This window comes from Musa acuminata, chromosome BXJ1-2, assembly GCF_036884655.1.
Source record: "Musa acuminata AAA Group cultivar baxijiao chromosome BXJ1-2, Cavendish_Baxijiao_AAA, whole genome shotgun sequence".
Classification (NCBI taxonomy): Eukaryota; Viridiplantae; Streptophyta; class Magnoliopsida; order Zingiberales; family Musaceae; genus Musa; species Musa acuminata.
This window is the reverse complement of record NC_088328.1, coordinates 20,764,278-20,787,395: the sequence shown is the minus strand read 5'-3', so window position 1 is coordinate 20,787,395 and position 23,118 is coordinate 20,764,278. Positions and strand designations below refer to the sequence as shown.

At 41.3% G+C, this 23,118-nt stretch overlaps 3 protein-coding genes across 3 annotated transcripts; 1 reads left to right on the top strand and 2 right to left on the bottom strand.

Annotated features, from left to right (window-relative positions):
- Nucleotides 1-1,648: 1,648 nt before the first annotated feature.
- LOC135597671 (FT-interacting protein 3-like) lies at nt 1,649-6,870 on the bottom strand. Its single transcript, XM_065090935.1, has 2 exons — nt 6,690-6,870; nt 1,649-4,853 (listed from the first exon to the last, which is right to left on the bottom strand). Exon 2 carries the CDS (start codon nt 4,844-4,846, stop codon nt 1,808-1,810), a length of 3,039 nt encoding a protein of 1,012 aa, XP_064947007.1. The 5' UTR covers nt 4,847-4,853; nt 6,690-6,870; the 3' UTR covers nt 1,649-1,807.
- Nucleotides 6,871-10,786: 3,916 nt separating this feature from the next.
- Nucleotides 10,787-12,919, top strand: LOC135597665 (probable CoA ligase CCL9). The gene is made up of 4 exons (XM_065090927.1): nt 10,787-11,113; nt 11,208-12,267; nt 12,356-12,459; nt 12,536-12,919. Exons 1-4 carry the CDS (start codon nt 10,913-10,915, stop codon nt 12,743-12,745), a joined length of 1,575 nt encoding a protein of 524 aa, XP_064946999.1. The 5' UTR covers nt 10,787-10,912; the 3' UTR covers nt 12,746-12,919.
- A 1,596-nt stretch (nt 12,920-14,515) lies between these two features.
- LOC103971527 (uncharacterized) lies at nt 14,516-18,843 on the bottom strand. Its single transcript, XM_009385563.3, has 6 exons — nt 18,429-18,843; nt 16,287-16,897; nt 16,021-16,213; nt 15,508-15,572; nt 15,217-15,427; nt 14,516-15,143 (listed from the first exon to the last, which is right to left on the bottom strand). The coding sequence occupies exons 1-6, from the start codon at nt 18,597-18,599 to the stop codon at nt 14,781-14,783; spliced, it is 1,614 nt and encodes a 537-aa protein (XP_009383838.1). The 5' UTR covers nt 18,600-18,843; the 3' UTR covers nt 14,516-14,780.
- Nucleotides 18,844-23,118: the final 4,275 nt, after the last annotated feature.

Genomic DNA, 23,118 nt, shown 5'->3' with positions numbered 1-23,118 from the left:
CATTACGTGGTCAAATCGAACACCTTTCTCCATGGTCTATTTATATGGCACTTCCATGGAGCGCCTCTCGAGCTACATTGCCAGGGCGTCGAGGATAATTCCATGGCCTCCAAGTTCTTCGCCTCGTTCGGTCTCCTGATCGTCTTCTGCGCGTCTGAAGCACGAGGTGCAAGCTAACCTTAATCTGCAGGTAATCTTCCTCTGTCCTCACACCAGCCTCGCAGGGCGCGGCACGACGTGCGAGAGCTTCGACGCGGTGTCGGCCGCCGGCACGCGCTGTGTGCTCGAGAGGAACGCGCGCGGGGGGCGGCCGGGGGCGTACACCTGCGCCGCGTCGGAGATCGCCGCCGAGGGGTTCAGCGACTGGGTCGAGACGGACGAGTGCGTGGCGGCGTGCGCGCTCGACCTGGGCATCGTCGGGATCTCCTCGGACGCGCTGCTGGACGCCGACTTCATGCGGAGGCTCTGCTCCCCGGACTGCTACCATGGCTGCCCAACGTGCTCGACCTCTACTTCAATCTCGCTGCAGTCGAAGGTACGATGCAACGCGTGCACCTGATCACGAGAGAATGACAGAGGATGGTGCTGACCTCGGTGTGTCTGCTGCAACAAGGGCGTTCCTTCCCAGTCCGTGTGAAGCGCGACGTGCGAATGCTGGCCGAGAAATGGCGGAGATCAGAAGCAGTGGGGCAGCAGAGGTTTTTTGCTTACCCTCCATGCAACGTTTGCTGATGCTACAGTCTGTGGAAGATGCATCGTGTTGATTTTGGTATGAGAGAAAAAGAAAATTTTGGAGAATTTTTTGTTCTTTTCCTTTAATTTAGATCCAGAATTGATGATTTGATATGTAAGATTGGGACAAGTTTGGAATGTTACCAGTTGCAATAAATCAGATGACACTTTGCTGCATCTTTGCACACTTGTAGATCAATTTTCTAGAAGTGAGAACTTCCCACATAACTTTTGCTGTCAATTATATGTAAGAGATCATTGTAATTATACACACACACACACACTTCAATCAACAACTAACATGAATTCACCATAAAACATTCTCAATGTTAGTACAAAGTTGAGAAATGTGGTTCCAACAACACCACCTGCAGTCACCCTTTCCAAGCATGCAGTAACTGAACTGATCTGATAACTATTCTTCCTACAACTATCTTTTACTGGTTCAGATTACATGTGATTTTGAGGATGAAAATGAAGTAGAAGCTTTAGAATTAGACTGGACTGCTACATAAGGGCCATTGAGTTTTGGTTAATGGAGCAATTGCCATGTCTGTGGACTTGTGTAAGTTCACACATCTTGTAAGGAACAAAATGAACTCCATGGCTGGTTTCATGCTGCAAGCAAGCTCTCAGGCCTTACCAGTCATTGAAACTTCCATCAAGGCATAAAAATTCAAGAGAATTTTCTGAAAATGTTAACGCAAATAAGATTTTTCACAAGAAAAAGGCATAATAAATAAAAAGAAAAGCCAGACTGAAAATGTTATCACAAGAAATTTTGTAGTTCATATCAAGATGGTATATGTCAAGCCTTTGGTTCAAAGCTGTACATTAAGGTCAGGGATATCAATAACTCACACATCATTAACTGTGTGGTGAAAGTAGAGGAACCAGTAGATTCACAAACTGTCAGTGGTAGAGAGGTTTCAGTATATTATTTGCAGTTCATCAACTGTTCAATTTTCTACATAGAACAAAAAAGCAGAAGAAACAAAAGGAAGCAAGAAAAACTATGAACACATTAAACAAAAAAGAAAATTACTACACCAAAAACCTATTAACTTGAATCCATTTAAAGCATACTGTCTGTCTTTGCTGGCAAGCGCCTGAAGAAGTTTAGAGGTGCCGAAGGTATCCTGTGCCGGAATCTTGGATGCCTCATGATATAGAAGCCTGCCAGAGCAGCCAACACCTGCAATGGGGTCACGTACAGCACGAGTGCTGCAATCAGGCAGAATAACACAAATACCGAAGTGGCCCGTGGATCCCTCCAGCTAAGCAACGCCTGGACCCTCTCCCCTTGAGTCGCTATATCACCAACCACAGTTTGTATCCGTCCAGCGACACTCCTTAACCGATCGTACCTCATACGAACAAGTTCTGCGCCTCGGCTGGTAGGAAAAGAATCAAATTCCTCATCAAGCTCATCAGGATGCACAGCCTCTGCATGAGAAATTTTTGTGTTCATGTGCGGAGGATAACGTGGTCGATAGCGGTAGTTCCAAAGGCCTGCCAGGAACATATATAGAAATATCGTAGAAAGTATTAGTTCCGGGAAGCACACTAGCATGATGAACAGAATGTGCACCAGTACAGTGGTGATGGGGTTCTTCCATTTGCAAATATCTCCAAACCATCTGCTCACCGAAAACAAGCCTGAGAAAACTGACATGAGTCTGAAGAAATTTGCTTTGCTTCGGCGCATACTCCATAAGTGAGAGTCAACATCAGACATGTATTCAACAACTTCCTTTCTGAGGGGTGGCTCCATTCGATTAAGACGTGCAGCTACTATTTGGACTGCTTGGTGCCGCAGCATATCCTGTTGCATCATCATTAACGGCCGTATGTAATGCATCTTCGGTAGCAGCGGTTGCGAGTATATGTACATCATGTTAACAAACGATGTAGATGAGAACCGTATGGCAAGATGGATTTCACCCATCTTCTTAACACCCGACGGGTGTAAAACTAGAAGTGGGTATGAGTGTGTGTACACACGACCTGTTTCAAGTGTTGATAGCCGTATGCGAACCTTGCCAATCTTTGCATCCTTGTCACCATTAGAACCCTTCTCAAGTTGGCAATTGTCAAAGACACCAACTGTAAGAACTGTAGCCGGATCATAAACCTCCCATGTGTACTGCTCATTGTATCTTGGGCTTAGGCTGTCGATGACGGTACGAGTACGCACCCATTTCTGACCATACTTGGCTACACAATAGGTATCTGATGTCCCTTTTCCTTCTCGTGACTTCATAGGATGAAGACCCTCTGCATTAAGGACGCCAAGCTCAAGCAGTCCAATTGAAGGTTTCCATAGCTGCTTTGCTGTTGGTCTTAGGTCACTACTATAGTGGGTAGACTCATCAAGCACATGATATCCACCATCCAGGCAGACTCGGAGGAAAATCCGGGTTGAAAACTTATCCTTCTTCAGCTGGTCTACATCGATCAAAACAGGCTTCTCGAGATCGAACCAGTGACCTAGTATAATGTGGTCATCAACTCGCTTCTCTAGGGATCCCAAAGGAATAACAACACGGCCTAACACCTCATCTTTGTTTGGTGCTACACGGTCTTCTACAGAGAGGATGAGGTGATCTTCGAAGGGTTCTGCAGCCACAAACATGAGGTCTTCATTCCATAGAGGGTTAAATGTCCGTGCCTGAACTGTTCTTGTCTTCAAGACCTGATTGCCTAGTTGAGCCTTGACATAAACATCTGGAAAGCGAGCCTTTTCTTTTATCACAATATCTTGTGCCTCAACAATGTTAACTCGAACATACCACAGCCTGGGTGCATGGTAGACTTTTGACTTTATGTGAGAGATAACAGAAGAGGCATCAAAACGTGCCACTGCATCTGAGTGCCATGCATCAGGAAATGACTCATCAGCTTGGGTTCCTATCCAAACTGCAAGCATCAATTCACCTTTGGTTTTATCCCCCATCTTGTCCTCAAGACGATACCACTCTGGAGCCAATGGGCTATCTGGTGGGACACGTGTTGGAACATCATGTAAATCAAATCGTATGATCCCAACAAAATCATCCTTGAGAAGATCTTTGTCTTTGATGACAACTTCAAGAATTGATGCCTGCATATGTTCTCTGGAGAATGCAAATACTTCATTCCATTCTGGGTTCTGCTTCTTCTCAAAATGTTTTGTGGTCCCCTTGTAGTTACCCACTTTCACTTCAACATATGGATCTAGGCTTCCTGTGACATCCATGGCTGGTAAATCTCGTGCCTTCACAACACGTACAAAAAGATATTGCATTTGTTCCACAAGATCATATGTACTAGCTGGCTTCTCAGCTCGGATAACTCTCCCTCCAACAATCTGACCACCACCTAGGAAAGGGCTAGTTTCTTTCAGTGCATAGTCCACTGGTTGTTGAGTCGATACCAACGAGTACACCTTGAACATTCTATGGGGTTGAGGCTCAGGTTTCATAGAATCAACTACATGCCTCAGTGGCTCACTGACTGGAGCAGAATAATGGTGCTGGTCAATCTTTTTTGGAATACTGTGAAATGTATGTCTTGAATCTGATTTGTTTTCTCTTGGTGTGCTTCTACTTAATATTGGGACCTGGGCAAGTACTTTATGAGCTTGGCTTGGAGGAGGGTTACTGGGATTGGAATCAATAGCTGGAAGTGGGTTGGAAGGTTTTATTGAGGGATCATTGGTGAGGAATACTTTAAGGCTGAGTTCTCCCTTTACACGAGAAAACATTCCACGCTTTTCCAATGGATACTGCATGACTACAGCATCTGCAAAGGGGACAAAAGAGGCCCCAGCGATTCGGACCTTGCCAAGGATTGTCTTAGAATGTGTGGCCTTGTTAAAGCTGATCACAGAAGCTTCAAGTGCAAGTTCAGGGAGAGAAGCAGGATCTGCAATGTTGAAGTAGAAGCGCTCATCCCAGACAGGATTGAGGTCTTTTTCCTTGATGGTGGTACGAAACTTCTGGCCATCAAAATGAAGCTCCACACAAGGACTCGAAGAACCATGCCCACCCTTGGGCATGAGGTCATGGGCACTCACAACTTCCACGCCCAATTTGTAATTGCTCATCTCTGTCAAATCTTGATGGACTTTCATAAGAGATCTACATAATTGACGGGTTCAAGATAAAAAGCAGTGTCAGTAAACAGAAGGATAGCAAGATATTCTCATAATGAACTAAGACGAGAGAAAGAGATTCCGAAGTCAGTCAAATACCAATACTAGTGATAACCAACCATAACACTGTGACATTCTAACTGGCACAGCAAGATCACAAAATAAATTAACTTAAGGAAACGTATTCAGGATCATATCACTTTAAAGACTCTCAATAATCTAGCAATCATGGGAATGATATTGACCAACACTTGTGATAAAACTGTAACTTACATGGCTATAAACAGTAATTAAACACATTTTGATGCTAAAGGGCTTTATAATTTTTTTTCCTATTACGTTGTCTTTATATTTTCCTAGAACAAGTAGGGTAGAAGACCATTAACCCTATTTGTGTCACAGCCCACAGAGGGGTCATCCACCATAGCTGTAGAGAAAATGGCAGATTACTCAATATGGGGACCGAATATCAAGTCTCTCATGGCAGGAGCAAAGATAGTTTACCATCTAAGACAAGGGGTGGTGTCAGCATGTGTGTAGGTATTTGTTCAATGAACAGTATAACCAAGAAAGAAATAGATGTCACAAATTTTATTATGGTGAGTACAAAGGAGACCAAATGGCTTCGATAACAACCCAACTAGCAAGGAGAAGTAAAGTGAAAAGGATCCCATAATTATTGTATTGATGTCTCTGATTACAATTGGGAAGCCAGAAAAAAACAAGATACTATTATGCAATCTTGCCAGAATACCGTGGTAGAATAATGCAATTCAGCATGTCTTGTCCAAGGTAATTATTCAGAAGTTATTAAAGCATCTCTGAGATATGATCTCAAAGGTCACAATTGCTTGCTATAAGCTTAACCACCATAAAGATTCAAGTGAAGAATAGTTAAATCAAAAGAAAAAAAAAAAGGCTGAATGGCAGATTGAAGCTCCAACTAACTTAGAAGTTGAGAAATGAGAAGGCAAATAAATAGAATTAACAACCAAGGTTGGGAGTTCCGGAGATAAAAAAAACTACCAAGGTTAAATCTACAATCGCACAGCAATAGCCCAGGCATATTTGTAGAAAAAGGAAGATTTTCCCTAAACAAGAATACGACAATGCAGTAAAATTTCCCTCAAATTCATCTTTTCCGTTGTAGTTTCATTTGTTGAATTGATGGGAGAGGAACCAAGTTCATGTCTTTTTCAGTTTAATTCTTTTTAGCCAATTTTTCTCTATCATCCCCATAGATACAACTTTTCTTGCAGGCTGAATTAGAAAAAGAGAATAACATGAAAATAACAAATTCAATCATCTAGTAAAAGGATGAAAATTCATCCTCCCATAATGTGATTGTCATTATCTGCTAGGGTATCAAATGTTAGCACATTAAACTGGGGGAAAACCTCATTTACTAAGTAGGTAACCGAAGGAAATTCCAATATTCAATTAACCAAGTTATAAAAAGGACCAAGCTTTCATAATTCCAGCAACTATTATAGAACCTCGAACATCGAGGCTCTTTCAAAAGAAAATGTTCGACACCGAAATCAAGCAGCAGCCGGGATTTCTCCAGCTTCAGGTGAGCAATCGATCGACGGAATCCCCATCTTCCTGTCTCCCAAAAATCGAAAAGTCTAACACGCTCTAATCAACGAAACTATCTCTCCATCTAAATCTGTTACCCACGAACACCATAACAAACCATTGTCCCCACTTCTCCCCTCTCGGAACCATAATCAACAAAGCCAAAATAACGCATCTTCTCGAGATCAAGAAGGAAGCATAACATGCAAGACAAAAGAATCGGGTCGAATGCGAAGTCGCCCACCTTGCGAGCTAGAGAACCCTTCGATTGTCGTCTGCAATGGCACCGTGGGAGGTCGAGAATTCGAGCTGTTAATGGGATCCTACAGTAATATGAAACCCTATTCGGAAGAGAGACAGAGGAGGGGGGGGGAGGGGGCGCGGGGGAGGAATCATATAAGGATTAGGAAGGACGAGGGGACGCAGTCGCAGTGGAGACCGGTAGAAAGAGAACGTTCGCTCTCTCTTTCCTTCCTCTTTTAATACGACCGTTCCTCATTAATCTCTCTTTTTCTTAAGACCTCGTTAACTCCGTCGTCGGGCCGACATTCTTTTAGTTTTGGACGACACATACTCGAACCAATACCTACCGGTGACCCAATCAACAAGCGGGTAAGAAGTGGGTGGATAAAAAAATACTGCTCTCGATGACGTGGTGCACGCGACACACCTGTTCTGCGGCCGCGGAACTAACGGTGGCGTTACTTTTAGTCACCAGTAGTGGGCAAGCGTACATTATTATTATCCTCAAATGCATGTTTTTTGAAAGTTATGAGGATATTATAATATAATTCTTAAATGATTCGAGTTTTCAAATTTCGAATTAAAACTAAGTACCAAACCCAAGTTGGGTCCCACACGATCATCCCATTAATCCGTGGACTCGTGGCACGCGTATACGTAATTGTTTTGCGTGACAAAGAAGGCAAGAGTAAAATAAGTAAAGAATAGCTACATCAGTTTCTTGGGTTCCTAAGAAACACGCGTCAGTTTGGGTCTTCAGGTGGTTCACCTTCCCGTCCCCCCTCCCCCTTCCCCTTCGCCTTCGCCTTCGCCTTGTCGAGGAACACGTCGTCGCGACTTTGGACGGATGTGTGCATCGAATCAACACGACGAGTGCGTGGAGCAGTTGAAACCTTGTCATGAGTCCTTTTCTGGATGCATTTGAAGCACTTCTCGCGTGCCACCCACAGCTTCTTTTCGTATGATTCCTTTTCTTGATGCATTTAGGCCACAAGCGGCTGAGTTCAATGGCGGGAAGGCCTCGGCTTCTGATACATCGGTTGTTGGTTCGGTTGAAGCGTGTGTTAGAATACCTAAGTTGGTCTTTTCCATGTGGTGACTTTGACACTTTCCAAACCGGGCAATGGTACAGGGAGAGTCCAACTAGGAGAATGAAATTGCTCTTGAAGAACAATTGAAGGACGACAGTAGTGTATATATATTGATACGGTAATTAAATCTCATATTCGTTGAGGAGCATTGGGAAACAAGGGTTTATAAGTTGGACTCACGTACTTCGAAAAGGATAAAATCATTCTTTGTGAGCCTATAAATCGCACCAATAACTGATCGATCAAATGGTCTTTTATAAGATTGACCGAGCAAACTCGCTCCCAAACCGTATATATATATATATATATATATATATATATATATATATAAAGATTAATCTGATACTTAAATCAGTGATACAGAGAATGATATATTGAAGTTTAGATAAGAGATATGAATGTGTATGAAGCCTCTTTATAGATAGCTTTTACAATCATAGATAATTAATCAAGAATTATCGCATAGGAGTATCGTAAAATAATCGAACATTACTCCAACGTTACTTGAATCATTAGGTGTTATAGGTTATATTATCATGTCGATCATGTACCTTCACTTAGTCACGCTAGCAAGACATGAGTGTCACTCGATCAAGAATCCACGTGTCAATGTCTCAATATTAGTATATATATTATTTTTATTTATTTATCATTAATATTTTAAAAAATAAATGATATTATGTAAAAATGAAAAAGAGGATTGATATCGACATTTCAACGAGATCATTTTAGGTGGTTCAATTTTTTTATTTTTCCTTACTGTATTCCAATAGTACTATTGTTCTTGCTATATTGTATATAGAGGAATTTGAAAGATAATAATAAAAAATATTATATTAACTATCATGATCAAATTCTTCTAAATCCTTATAAAGATTTATAAAGATTAATCAATATAATAGTATACTTATCAAATCCTTATAAATCAATCTTAGTCTTCTAACTTTAGTCGACTGATATCAAATATCATGTCATAAATATGATGGACTAATTGATTTATTAACTTCGTTTAGCTTAAATCATTAATCAAAATATCTAAGTTAAAATTAATAATAATGTACTTATCAAACATTGGGATTAATCAGGAGTATTACGTTAACTGAAATATAACGTTCATAGTATTCACAATGATGATTATGACATATGGTTCTCTAATATCCATTTATGATTGATTTTTATTACATTATTTTTATCTTTTTCAAAGCTAAGTATAAAAATATTAAAAATATAAAAGTAAACATTTTATAATTAAATATATAATTTTATTTTTTCGAATAAGATAATATTCTTGATTGATATGCTTATATTCTTGTAGATCAATCTTCATCGAACCTTTCATCAGGATTTGAAATCTTCAATCATAATTATAATTTATTTTTTTTAATTCTTTCCATAATTTATATATTTGAAATCTTTCAATAATTTAATATTTTATTTAGTAAGTTACCATATTATAATATATAAAATACCATTCAAACTAATCAAATTTACCTAAATAAAAGACAGATAAGATTAATTTCCTATCATCTAATCTTTGATCACAAAGAAATTATCTTACAATCGTACCGCGGCCCCATCTCAATTTTATTGATAGAGTAATAGGTCATATGACTGTGTTAAGAGCACAATCGAAATGTTGTTCTATTTTATCTATATTAATCATAGGCGTGGTTGCTATAAAGTTTACAATTACCTCACTAACCTCTATGCACATAATTATATTATACAGCATATAACTATCTTCACATTGCTTACATGAAACTGAAGGGTATGATGGTAACAAATTTTGTTGGGTGGAATCTATAATATTTTTTCCTTCTACTCCATTTCATCCCGTTTCTATATTCATTTCATTTCCTGCTACATAAAACTATTTATTTAATAAACGTCAGAGCAGTTTTATTAGGAGCAGAAATTATTGGGGACAAAATAGTCATTTCGATTCATCATTAAGCCGTAATTAGACGCTGCCTTCCCCAGCGAGCAGAGACGCAAGCACTTATGTCATCGGAACACGGACGGTTCCTTTCCAGAAACCTTCCATTACGGGTGACCAAAGACTGCCCCGTCTCTCTCTCTCTCTATAGGTACACTCGGTGGAGGTGGAATGAAGAAACAACTGCATAAGATTCCTTGTATCAGGAATGTTTTAGGAACACTTGGTGGAGATGATTGATTCACCTGGCAAAGTGAGGCCTAATGCTACTTTGCTTCTTTATCATATAAATTTGGTTTATTAAAAATAGAGTTTTTTTCCCAATATATGACATGTAAAAAAAATTAATTGACTATGCAAGTTGTCAACGCATTAATCTTATATAGTAAACAATTATAACGTTTTTAATCTTCCCCACCAAAAGTCGCTGAAAGGTGCATCAGAAGAGAAGCAATTAAGACTGTAATAATTATCTGCAATTAGAACTGTAATTTTCTCTACTTTCACCCCCTTTTGAACACCGTTGCGGGTGAGTCCATCTTGGACTGTTTGACCAGGATCGGAAGTCTTGGGTTTCGACGACCGGGTCAAACCCCAAGGGCGGAGTTCATCGCACCCGTTCGTTGTCATTCCCCTCGGTGATTATCGACGATCGAACGGTTGCCGTCAGATACATTTAAGCGTGTTTGAAAGGAGGTGAATCACGTGGAGGCTGTAACTGATATGGACACCCACTGGCATGTCCTCCGCTTTCCTCTTCGCTTCCCCCGCCTTCCCGCTTGAACCGCGCGTGACCTGTTCGTTCCGTCAACGTCTCCTGTACGCAGCTTCCCACGAACGAGTTCAACAGATCGGCGGACCGATCGCAACCGTGGAGTGTGCCTTCCGGTTTCACGCGTCCACGTGTGATTGCGTAACCGTCAGTGCGGAGGCCACGGGCGCTGGAATCCTTGTGCCTTACGCGTCCTCCTGCGCTTGACACGTGTACTTACCTCCCCGACGACCTACCCCAGACGACGTGGTCCCATCACCCTGCTCTATTTAAAGGCGCCCCCCGTCGCTCCATTTCTCTCCGTCCCCGCTGTGGCTCGCGCTTGTTTCTGTTTCGATTGGTGTTCGTGTGTGGTTGTTTTGGTTTGAGCCGTATCTGTTCGTTCGTTGCTTTTGTTAATTCGGGTAGCAATTTGAGTGGTGGAAATGGAAGGGCTCACTCTCACCGGAGTGCTGAGGAAGGCCGCCGGAGAGTTCCCCTCCCGGCGCGCCATCTCCGTCCCCGGCAGACTCGATCTCTCCCACGAACGCCTCCACCAACTCGTGGATGACGCCGCCGCCCGCCTTGCCGCCGCCGGCGTCAGCCCCGGCGACGTGATCGCCCTCGCTTTCCCCAACACCGTCGAGGTTCGTCTTGCTTTCTCTTGCCTTGGTTTGATTGATCGCCGCCGTGGGGGTCGCCGAGGCGTCCGGCTGACGTGTTGCTTTGACGTTCGTGCAGCTTGTGATCGTGTTTCTGGCGGTGATTCGCGCCCGGGCCGTGGTGGCGCCGCTCAACTCCGCTTACACCGAGGATGAGTTCGTGTTCTACCTCTCCGACTTGGAGACAAAGCTGCTGGTGACCAACGCCGAGGGCAACGCGGCCGCGGAGGCCGCCGCTGCCCAGCTTGGAATCCCCCGCGCCGCTGCATCACTCCGCGACGCGTCCGGTACGCTCGAACTCTCACTCCCAGATGGCGCGACGACGGCCGACGTCGCCGTCACCCCGCTCGCTGGGCGCGTTAACGACCCCTCTGACGTCGCGCTGTTCCTGCACACCTCCGGCACCACTAGCCGACCCAAGGGCGTCCCTCTGACCCAGCTCAACCTCGCGGCGTCTGTCACGAATATCCGGTCAGCGTACCGGCTCACCGAGTCCGACTCGACCGTGATCGTTCTCCCCCTGTTCCACGTTCACGGCCTGGTGGCGGCACTTCTGTCCTCCCTCTCCGCCGGCGCCTCCGTGGCCCTCCCAGCCGCCGGCCGCTTCTCGGCCTCCACCTTCTGGGCCGACATGCGTGCCTCCGGCGCCACGTGGTACACTGCGGTGCCCACCATCCACCAAATCCTCCTTGACCGCCACGCCAGCCGGCCCGAGCCGGTCTACCCGAAGCTCCGCTTCATCCGGAGCTGCAGTGCCTCGCTGGCGCCGGTGATCCTGGAGCACCTCGAGGCGGCCTTCGGTGCGCCGGTGTTGGAGGCGTACGCGATGACAGAGGCGGCCCACCAGATGGCGTCAAACCCGCTCCCGGATGACGGGCCCCGGAAGCCGGGCGCCGTGGGGCGTCCGACTGGGCTGGAGATGGCGATCCTCGACGAGGAGGGCGCTCGCCGCCCGCCGAACGTGCCCGGGGAGGTGTGCATACGGGGCCCCAACGTGACCAAGGGTTACAAGAACAACCCAGAGGCTAACAAGGCGGCTTTCGCCTTCGGTTGGTTCCACACCGGCGACGTCGGCTTCCTCGACGCCGACGGCTACCTCCACCTCGTCGGCCGCATCAAGGAACTCATCAACCGCGGAGGTACGCATCCATCTCCACCAATTCCCATCGTACCCTGCATCCCGTTATGCAATCTCTCAGTCCTCGAATCCCTTCATCTTCTTCTCAGGCGAGAAGATATCGCCCATCGAAGTGGACGCGGTGCTGTTGGACCACCCGGACATCGCGCAAGGGGTGGCGTTCGGCGTGCCGGACGACAAGTACGGAGAGGAGGTAAGCCGCTGGATCCGTTGGTTTCTTATCGGACGGCGACGACGATTCTAACATGGGTCTTATCGATCGATGGCAGATCAATTGCGCGGTGATACCGAGGGAAGGGGCGGAGGTGGACGAGGCAGAGGTGGTGAGACATTGCCGGAAGAACCTGGCAGCGTTCAAGGTGCCGAAGCGGGTGTTCATCACGGACTCGCTGCCGAAGACCGCCACCGGGAAGATCCAACGGCGGATCGTGGCCGAGTTCTTCGTGCCTCCGGCCAAGGCACCAAGGGCCGGCGCTTAAAACCCTCGCCAATAACATACGGCTATCAACAACCATGAAGCATAAAAATTAATTAATTAATTAATTAACTATTATAATAAAAAAAAGAGGAGAAGAAAACGAAGGAGATTAAGGAGTCTTCTTTGTATTTTATTTTTAATCATACTTTTCAAATATAGCTTATTTATTTATGAAGCTTTTTTTTGTGTCATGTCATGCAAAGCACAAAACCTACTCTAATTAGACTTCTTTTGGCTAAAAGTAGTGCCTCACGCGCTTACCCCCCAAAATGCCATGAACCGGCTGTGTCGAAAGTCCTCGGGTGAAGTTGACCTAGGCGGAACGGACGAAAGAGGCACACGACCTGAATTGGAAGTCGGTCTTCTGCTGTCCACCGTGACGAGGACGGAGTTGCCACCCGACCCCACCGAAACTCTCAAATACGCTTGCTGACGATGGTTGTGCGCGAATCTCGATGACGCCGAGATCGCTTCAGCACGTGCATAAAGAGCTAAAATCACAAATTAAGCCTATTTTCCCATCTCGCTCGCATTCAACCTATCACAGCTTGGACTTTGTTCCTCCCTAAATTGAGGCTATTATAAAGCAGAGCTGCACCTTCTGGAAAGGTAGACTCGTGTCCTATGTTACGAGGAAAATGATATTTTCCAGCTTTATGACTTTGTAGATTGAAGATGGTTGATTTTGGGCATATTTTTCCTGCAAGGCCACCTTTGCTGACTTTTCTCCATTGTTTCGTCTTCTTAGACTGTGTTGACATGAGCGGCGAAATGTGTTACCGTTCTCTGTGATGGAAAAAATAAAGAAAAGATTTTTAATGTAATCGCTAATGTTTTGCTTTCGTAGATGAAATTATTTAATTCAAATTGATGTTCGATCTCCTTAGCATTTGTGATAACAATATGATTTGGAATCAAAATGTCCCTTAATCTTTATTCTTTTTTAGTCCTCCTTTTTTCTTAAATAATATTCGAGTTCACGTAGTCTCGGAGGATAGGCTTAACAACAGAGTACGTCATGAAGTAGCAGTCACTCTAAAGATAGATTTGTTGATCTCCTTGTAGGTTCTTCTCCCCCATCAGTTAAATGGTCTATTGTTACCTGAGAGTATACCAAGTGCAGACGATGACAGCAGAAGAAGTCATGGCGGCCTAAACACGGCACGAAGTTGAGGAGGATGCATTCCCATGTAAAGGGAGTCAACCTGGATTTGCTCGCAAGCACCAAACTTTTAAGGGCTTAGTCTTTGCTTGCTTAGCTAATCTTAGACGGTATTGCTTGATCCACAAAGAAAGGCATGGAACAGCTCTATAATATTGAGATAAATTAGAGATCATTCAATAAAGTTACATTGCTGAAACAGCAAAACTGGGTTGTCGACACCTCTGTTTTATGCAGGGGAGGGGGAGATCCTTGTGGAAGGTGTTTGACCTGGTCAGAGACAAGGTCAACAAATGCCAACTCTCTTTACATAAATAGCATCCACACTGGACTTTAAAAGATGAAGCTGTAGCTTCATAGTGCCAAAAAATGTCAAGGAGAAAGTTGTTTCATGTGCAATTACAACTTCTGCAATCTTCTTTGCCTTCGCATGGAATCTTTCTTACAGTTGGTAGCATTTGACATCAGCAAGTATATGCTGCAACCCTTGGGATGGTTCAAACCTGATCATGACACCACAGTCACAAAAGAGCAATCTTATCATGATGCCACAAGCAAGAGAATAAAGCTGCTAAAATGCAAGATGCTATATAAGAATTGTAGAACCTATGCAAAAATAAAGCCAACTGCATTTGTTTTACTGTATGAATTACAAAGAATAATTAATGTATATGTTTATGATCTTATAGATCTTACAGACCTCCCAAAGTGCGTTGGCATTTGTTCTTCTGAATTCAAATAGTACACATTTCTTCATGAGCCTGGAGAGATTTTGACATCTTTTAGAGATATCAGAAATGAACAAATTGGTAGCTGCAGTTCCATGAAACGTATGATGGTGGGACTGCACTACAATCTAGCGTGCATGGAATGCTTACAACTCGTTCCCTTGTTCTACCCAAGCTTTTTGCTCCCACATCTCCACTTGCTTCACAGCATCAGCCGTCTTCTGACTCAGCTGTTGGAGCTCCAGCGAAGTGAAGGGTGGAGGCAATGTGCATGGTTCTGAAACATGAGTTGATTTCTCCATTGATTCCAACAAGAATCTCTTCACGTTATCCTGAGCGGTGCAGGCCATGGACTCCAAGCAGAACTCGGTGGCTTTCTCCGGTACAGTAGGCTTGTACCTCAAAAGCTTCGCGTATTCAGTCAATACATGCAGCATGTAATCATATACATAGTCCATCTTCACTTTTTCTGTGAGAAAGTTGCTGCTCGCCTTTCCCATAGCTTGTGCCTGTTAGAATTGGAAATGATTAGATTAGGATTATCCAAGTTTTAACCTGATAAACGTGTTACACAGTAACTACCTCCTCCTGGTGCTGATTACCCCAGTCGACGGCAAACTTGATAGCCCTGCACTTGTTGTTCTCTGGTATCGGCCAGTAGTGATGTCCCGGCACGAGACCTCTTTGGAAGAACTCGTACCAGCGAGTGTTCACAAACAATGTTGGCGAGTTGCATGCCATGATGTACTTCTGGCTCACTGACCATGCGAGACCGTCCACATATATCCTGTATCTGCTCATCAAAATCTTTCCATATGGTGAGATATGCAATTATAATGTTTTCTTGTTTAACAGAAAACAGAAGAAACTTACCGATGGCTGCATTGCTTGGCCAGGTTCGATTGCTGGAACCCTTGCTTTTCTTCCCGATTCCAATCCTGCAGAGAAGTCCTGATATTGATCAGAGATTAAAGAACTAAGACTCTAGTAATCTCATAGAACATGTAAATCTGCTAAAAGCAATGCGTTCAATGCGTGCCTCGTGCACCATAGATTTGTTTTGCTCTCTGTTGAGCTAATGGCACTTGCTAGAGATGAATCAGTCCATCTTTACAAAGAATTTCTCATGCTGAACAATTCAAAATTACCTCCTCAGGAATATAGTGAAGAAGCTTTTTCATGAGGGATTACCAATTGTGCCTAAAGGAATGCAGCATGAGAGCTGATATGATGCATCCATATTGTGTTGCTGACATGACAGCTAAGTCTATCAAAAACTTCTCAAGCTATTTCAATTGGACAGAAGTATCATTGTCATGCATTTCTTCAGATCACAAGACACAATATTTAAAGAGAGACTGAAATCAATCAAGTTCAAGATGTTACCTGCGAATATATCCTAGCATTCCAGTCCTGTTCATTCGTGACATTGCACTTCAGAAGCTCCTGCCTGTTGCTGCCCATCGTCGGATTGCCCTTCCAAAATGCAAAGGGTTCTCTATCAATCCACTTCACCTCTTCATTCGCTGCTTTCATCTCATTCATCAGTGGCACCCATGGCTTTATATTGGTCTCAGGCCTTCCAATAGCCATTAAAACCAGTTAGCACAAAGAAAAGGAACCACCATCACTGTTGAGTTTGAACATATTACCAACCCCAGAAGGACCAGTCAGGGAAGAGTATATCCGATGTCTGATCATCCTTGCAGTAGTGGAACACCGGTGGCAGAGTCGAAGAGCTATATTCAGCAGATCTAACAGACGGCTGGTCCACGCAGTTGAACATGAGATCAAGGTCAGGGACACGCCCAGGATACCGATTAACAAGCTGGAGGATGCCCCAGAGGGTGAACACATTCCTCGTCATGGATTGTCCAAAGTATTCCTCGACATAAACTCGACCGTCAAGCACCACCAAACGGAAGGTCGCTAACTTTTGAGCACCCTCAACCATCTCTTTTGTGATTCCGGTGGACTTCCAAGGACGCAAGTCCTCGTGAATCCACCGGAAGTATGCAGGACAGGTAGGGGATTGCTGGGGAGTGGTGAGGGAAAGAGCTGAGACCAGATTGGAAGATCTTTTGCAGATGGGTGATGTTTGGTTTGAACAGGTTAAGGTAATAGGCATTGCTTGTGCTTTGGAGGGCTGTGTAACTGGCACTGTTTGTGCTTTGGAGGGCTGTGTAACGGGCACTGCTTGTGCTTTGGAGGGCTGCGTTTTGAGAGACTCTGCATGGACTCCGTGTTCACTCCAACTGAAGGTCTGCCAACCCAAACAAGAAGAAGAAAATATCTCTTTCTCTTTATTTCTTTCTTTTAAGCTAGATATCATAACTCACAGAAATGACACAAAGCTGGAAATATGATACAACATTGTAATTATAGAATCAATAAACATGTAGCTCTTTTACAACCACATTGATCATATAACTATGGATAGTTTGAACTACCATTAATAAGAAATTTTATCAACAGGATTTGTATGAAAGTTGGATTACAATGAGATAAATAGTTGCTTGCTGCTGTTGCAACATTCATATTTGCATGAAAGAGCTTGCTTATGCGATCTTAACATTTGCATGCATCTTCTGTTCTTAGCATTAAAGGTTTGCATTAGTAGCATTTGAATCTTAAAGCTTATTGAGTTAATTATGTCATCGTGCACCCAAAATCGACTATTTGCTACCACGAGTTTAGATTGAAGTGTGCAAAATATATGACAATTCCTAAAATTAAAATCATTAGTTCTATCTTAACCCATAGGTTTTACCTGCTGAGAACTTATACCATTGGATTTCTCTCGAAGAATCACACTCTCAATTTGTAATGGTTGGAGTAAAAATAAGAGAAATAGAAGCCTCCAGAATTTGTCATAATTTGTCACAATTGTTGTCCTGCTTAATCAATGTTCCAAATGATCCAAAAGTGCATAAGAAAATTATGAGAAATTGTGTTCCTAGTTTGCTGTTCGGCCAATTCTGCTGAAGATGTCATGTCTTAGGTACATGCTTTGTTCCGTTTCTAGTGTGGCCAATAACTTTTTGAAACTATTACTATTTTCCTTTCCTTCATTATCTTAGCATCACACAGGTTTGTCCCTAATGTCATGCAATTAGATCCAGTATGAAGCAGGGGGCATTAGGAACCTAGAGAACATGCAGCATGTGCATATTTGGTGAGGCCTTCCTCTGTAGTTAAAATTAGTGCCATAAGTCTGATGGTGTTGACAAGTTGAAGTACTGTTCACTCATTGAGAATTGCAACATGTTTGTTTTGGTCTCACATCAATGCACAGTTCAATTTGGTAGATGGAGAATGACAGATAAGACAAATAAAAAACGTTTATCATATAAATTTTTGGTATGAGGTCTCAAGAACTTGGCATCATTAACCAAGGAAAAGATCATCTACCGAATCAAACATGTGAAATGGATGATATCTATTTGATTCACGTAACAACACAACTCATTTAGAAGAAAATGTGAAGCATTCCTTTACCAAAATTGAATCTCATGCTTTGAAGGAGTAATCTGAGATGAAAGATCAGATAGGAAGATGGACAAATGAAAACCCAATTTGTTAAGATCACTTTTTTGTGAAATCCTCCGAAAGTATCAGAAAATTAGAGATTGTTTTCTGAAAGAGGATTTTTAACCCCAAAATCTGCCTTTATAGTTGAAGAGAAAGGAAACACTGAGACTCTCAAAAGAAAACAAGAAATCTACCTAAGAAAACCTCGGACATAGAAATCACAGTATCAGAAAGAAGAAGAGGAAGATCCAAGGGATGCTTACTGCGCTGTTAGAGATGAAGAAAACGATAACAAGGATGGCAACCAAAGCGGCAACTACAAGCTTAATAGGGGAATGCTTCGAGGCCGGTGCGCTCTTCCCTTTGCTCTCCAACGATGAGTGCGTCGGTTGCGACCCATGCCACAATCTGCGCAGGTTTGCCCTCATCGCCATATTTGCTGCAGCTGAATCTGGCAGCAGCAGCTGAAGGAGGAGGAGGAGGAGAAAGGAGAGGAACAATTATTGGATCATCACAGAGGTGAAGTGGTTGGGTCTCAGTCTCAGGAGGAATAACTTATGGAGTTAGCCTCTTGAGAAGGGGCAGATGCCTGATGCCACCATGTTCATCTCCTCCTGCACTGCTCCAGCACAGTAGACTTGTAGGCTAGAAAGTCAACGTCGCTGCCTCCGGCTGGACCATGATTTCTCGTGTTTGGTAACAAACAACCAATAATTGCTTTAAGGGCAATTTAATAAAACTATTTTAGATCCACGAGCTACTTTTGTCAGATTTAAGTGATTCAAATCGGATTGATTCGTATCGAATTAAACTTTTGTTAAATCTGAGAACGAGTATAACTAAAATATTTTCATTGAGGTAATTACGTATTATACTCTTATAGTTAACTATTATTAGTATTTTCATCCTTATACTTTAAAAAATAGTATGGGTTAAAGTTCATTTTAACTCATATGATTTTAGTCATTGACTATTTAAGCCCTTATGATTTACTCATATCTAAAATAATATTTATATTTTTAAAAAATATAATATATAAGTCATTCTCATCAAGTTTGAATTAACAGGTGTTAGAGTGACTCACAATAAATCATTAATATAATGACACATGTAATTTAAATTTAATAAAAGGTTAAGGTCCATTTTAGCCCATATGATTTTGACCCTATGGTTTTGACCATAAACCATTTAAGCTCTTATAGTTTATTCGTGTATAAGATAACCCAGTATTTAAAAAAAACATAGTATATAAACCCCTCCCACTAACGACGTACTCACGTAGTCTCTCTCGCACTAACGTCGTACTCACGTAGTTTCTCTCGCACTAACGACGAGCTCAAGAGCTTCCGATCCTACCTTGGGTGGATGCATGTCGACCAATCCGATGTTAAGCATGCAGTGGTCTCCTAGTCCCTCTTCCTCCTCTTGGGCGTTTTCGTCCCCTCCGCTTCCCACTTCGTCCTCTCATACGCCCCCACCAATCGCACTTACGACGTGGTAGTCTAGCCCTCTCTCACCCTTGCCTCCGGCCTCTCATATCTTTTCGTCTTCACTTTCGTCCATCGTTACGACCTTCATCTCTTCCTCTTCCTCGACAAGATGGACATTTACCCTTTTTTAAACTTAAATTACATATATCATTATATTAATAATTTATTGTGAGTCAATATATCACATAAGCAGACTCTAATGTTTGTTAACTCAAATTTGACGTGAGGAGCTTATATACTATCCTTTTGAAAATGTAAGAATTAATTTAGACATAAGTAAACCATAAGAACTTATCCATGGCCAAAACTATATAGACTAAAATAAACATTAAGAGGGGCTAAAACCATAAGAGAGGTCACTATCGAAGCGAAAATCCACTGGTTGCAAAATGCCTCAGAGCATATCTCCGATCTTGGATCAATAATGTTTCGCCTCTGATGTCTGTTAGGGTAGTTGACCTTCTCAACCTTCCTCCTATGATACTCCAAGAAAGCCTTCCTCTTAGTTGTCAACAGGCATAAGTTCTGCAGGTCTTCCGGCAGTGTGTCGTGCACTCTCCACCATGTTGTTTGCGTCGCATCACTAACGAAGCCCCAAAACTTTTGCAAGTTTCAATTGCAATCGTAGTCTTAGAAGTATAACCATGACTTCAACCCCAGGTAGTGAATCACATACAACACCATAGGATTAGCATGCTCTTATGTACATAACCAAGTGCAATGGGTGAGCAGGTGCGATAGACAAGCAGGTTAGAAGAGGAGGAAGGAAAAGTTTATATGAAATTAATAATTTAAAATTAATAAAAATTATTTTTTATCCTTTTCATTTATGTCTTTTTTTTAATGCGATAACATATGTGATTTTTTCCATCGATGAAATTAACGATGTAAAAAAAATTTAGGGTTAAATATTTCACCTTCGTATGTATAGGGATCCCAATGCTACTTTTTAAAGTATATAGACCAGGATACTAATCATAGTTAACTACAAGGGATAATATGTAATTATCCCAGCCAATTCAAACTTCTCTAAAACTATTAGTATATCATTTTAAGATATTTAGTTTTTTTTTTTGAGTTTACGATGAATAAAATTTTAAGGAGGATATTTTTGGGTTGAATCAGTGATTGAATGTAACCCATTGAATTTTTAGCAAATTCATCCTAGCTTCTCATGAACTATTAGGGTGAGATAATAAATTTATGAAATAGAGTATTTTTTATGTTGAATCTATAATTGAATATAACTTTTTAAATTTTTACCAAACCTATCTAAACTTTTTCAAAACTACTACGATGAGATGCTAATATATTTATTATCATTTATTTATTTTTTAATGAATTTTCGATGATTAATTTTTAAAATAAAATATTTTTATGTTAAGTTTATTATCGAGTGTAACTATTTGAATTTTCATCAAACCTATCCAAATTTCTTTGGAACTATTAGAGTGAGATGCTAATATGTTTATTGTCACTTTTTTTATTTTTATATAAATTTAGGATAATAATTTTTGTAATAAGCTTAGCTTGAGTGTAATTTAAGTTAATTTTCATCAAGTTAATCTCATTTTTTTCAAAACTACTAGTACTTAATTCTAAGATATATATTATATATTTTTAATTTCTTATGAGTTTAGGATGATTAAGTTTTCAAATAAGATATTTTTGGATTAAATATATAATCGAGTATAACTCGAGTTATTTTTTAACAAATCAATTCAAACTTAATACTAGCACATTTATGATATTTAGCATATTTATGATGAATTAAGGACAATTTTATATAAAAATTAATATATATATATATATATATATATATTAATATGTTCTATGAATAAGTGTAACTTAAGTGTAATATTTGTAGGGTAATTTAGGATAATTATTTATAAAAATTAATATTTTTTTAGGATAACTTAAGTGTTTTAGTTTTATTATAATTTTTTAAAATATATTTATATAAAAATTAATATTTATTTTAATATATCATGTAAATGAGTGTAACTCTGGGTGTAATGACTAATATAAGTAAATTATGGTAAGGAAGGAGGAGGCGGGGGTGAGGCAGGTGAACGAGAGAGGAGGGGAGGTGGTGGAGGTGGCTGAGAAGGGAATTCAAAGGCGAGAGCGAGGAGGTTGTAGAGTGGGACGAGGAGGATGAGGAAACTAAGGGAGGGGTAAGGAGGAAGAAGCGACCGAGGCTGAAGAAAAGGTAGCAAAGTGGGACGAGGAGGTAGTGGAGGACGTCGAGAAGATGGAGGTAATTTGAAAATAAAATTAATGGAATAATTTGAAAAAAAAAGAGATAATCTACGATTTAATAGGAATAAATTAACTACTTAAACTTCTATTGAACTGGTCTAGTCCGGTTCATGACAAATAATTCGATTCAACCCAAAGTCAACATGGTCAACAAATATCGACTATCTTTTTTTTTTATTTTATAAAAAAATTTTGGTCATAATATGAAAAATGGGTTTCCTTTAGTAAAAACTAAATATGAGGGTGTCATTTGATAAAACCTGAGTTTTTTTTGGATAAATTATTTATGCTTTAACACATTTCAAATATTTAGATATTATATCCCTTGTTGCCTCGGCCTCATTGCCTTTCACCAGTCATCGGACCCTCTTTATACACCATTCTTCTCTCGTTGTCTTCGCTTAACTCTCTCTATCTCTATTTCATATGCATACCCTCCCAAAACAATTATGAAGCCATAGTTATATCACAGGTTAACACCATAAGGGCTATGGTAGATAGGGACGTCAACGGTACAAGATAGAGAGTACTTTCTTCATCCCTATCTCATCTCCCATTCTCCACTCCTATCCCCATCACATTCCTCATTTAGATGGGGCGAGGACAGGGATGAAAAATCCTCATTTGGAGTGATGAACCAGTGAATTCTTTATATTATTTTAATTAATCTATTTTACTTTTTTTAAAAATAAAATTATTATCAAAACTAATTAATAATATTAAAATTCATAAATAATAATAATATTTATAAAGTTTATACATCATAATAATATTCAAATATAAATATATCCAAATATAAACAATAATATTTGTTGATATGGTATCATTTGATTCAATTAAATAAAATAACTCGTAATTGATTCGCAATCGACTCAACCAAGACTCAACTATTTGAATCAAGTGTATAAGTACGGGACAAAGAGGGGAGTGCTCTACCCATCCCAACCCTATAACTACGTAGGTAATAAAAAATATTCTCATCCTCGTCTGTTAGGAGCTAGTCCCTACAAATACTTATATCTACGAGTATTATTGATGCTCGTACTCATGGGTACTATTGGCATCGAACCACAAATATAAGGGTGGAGGAGGCCGCAAGGGTTGTGGTGGAGAGGTGCTTGGAATGTTTGTCGTAATCTTCTTTCCCATAGTCCTTATAGTATTCTCTCATGAAAATGACAAAGATGACGATAGAAGGGCA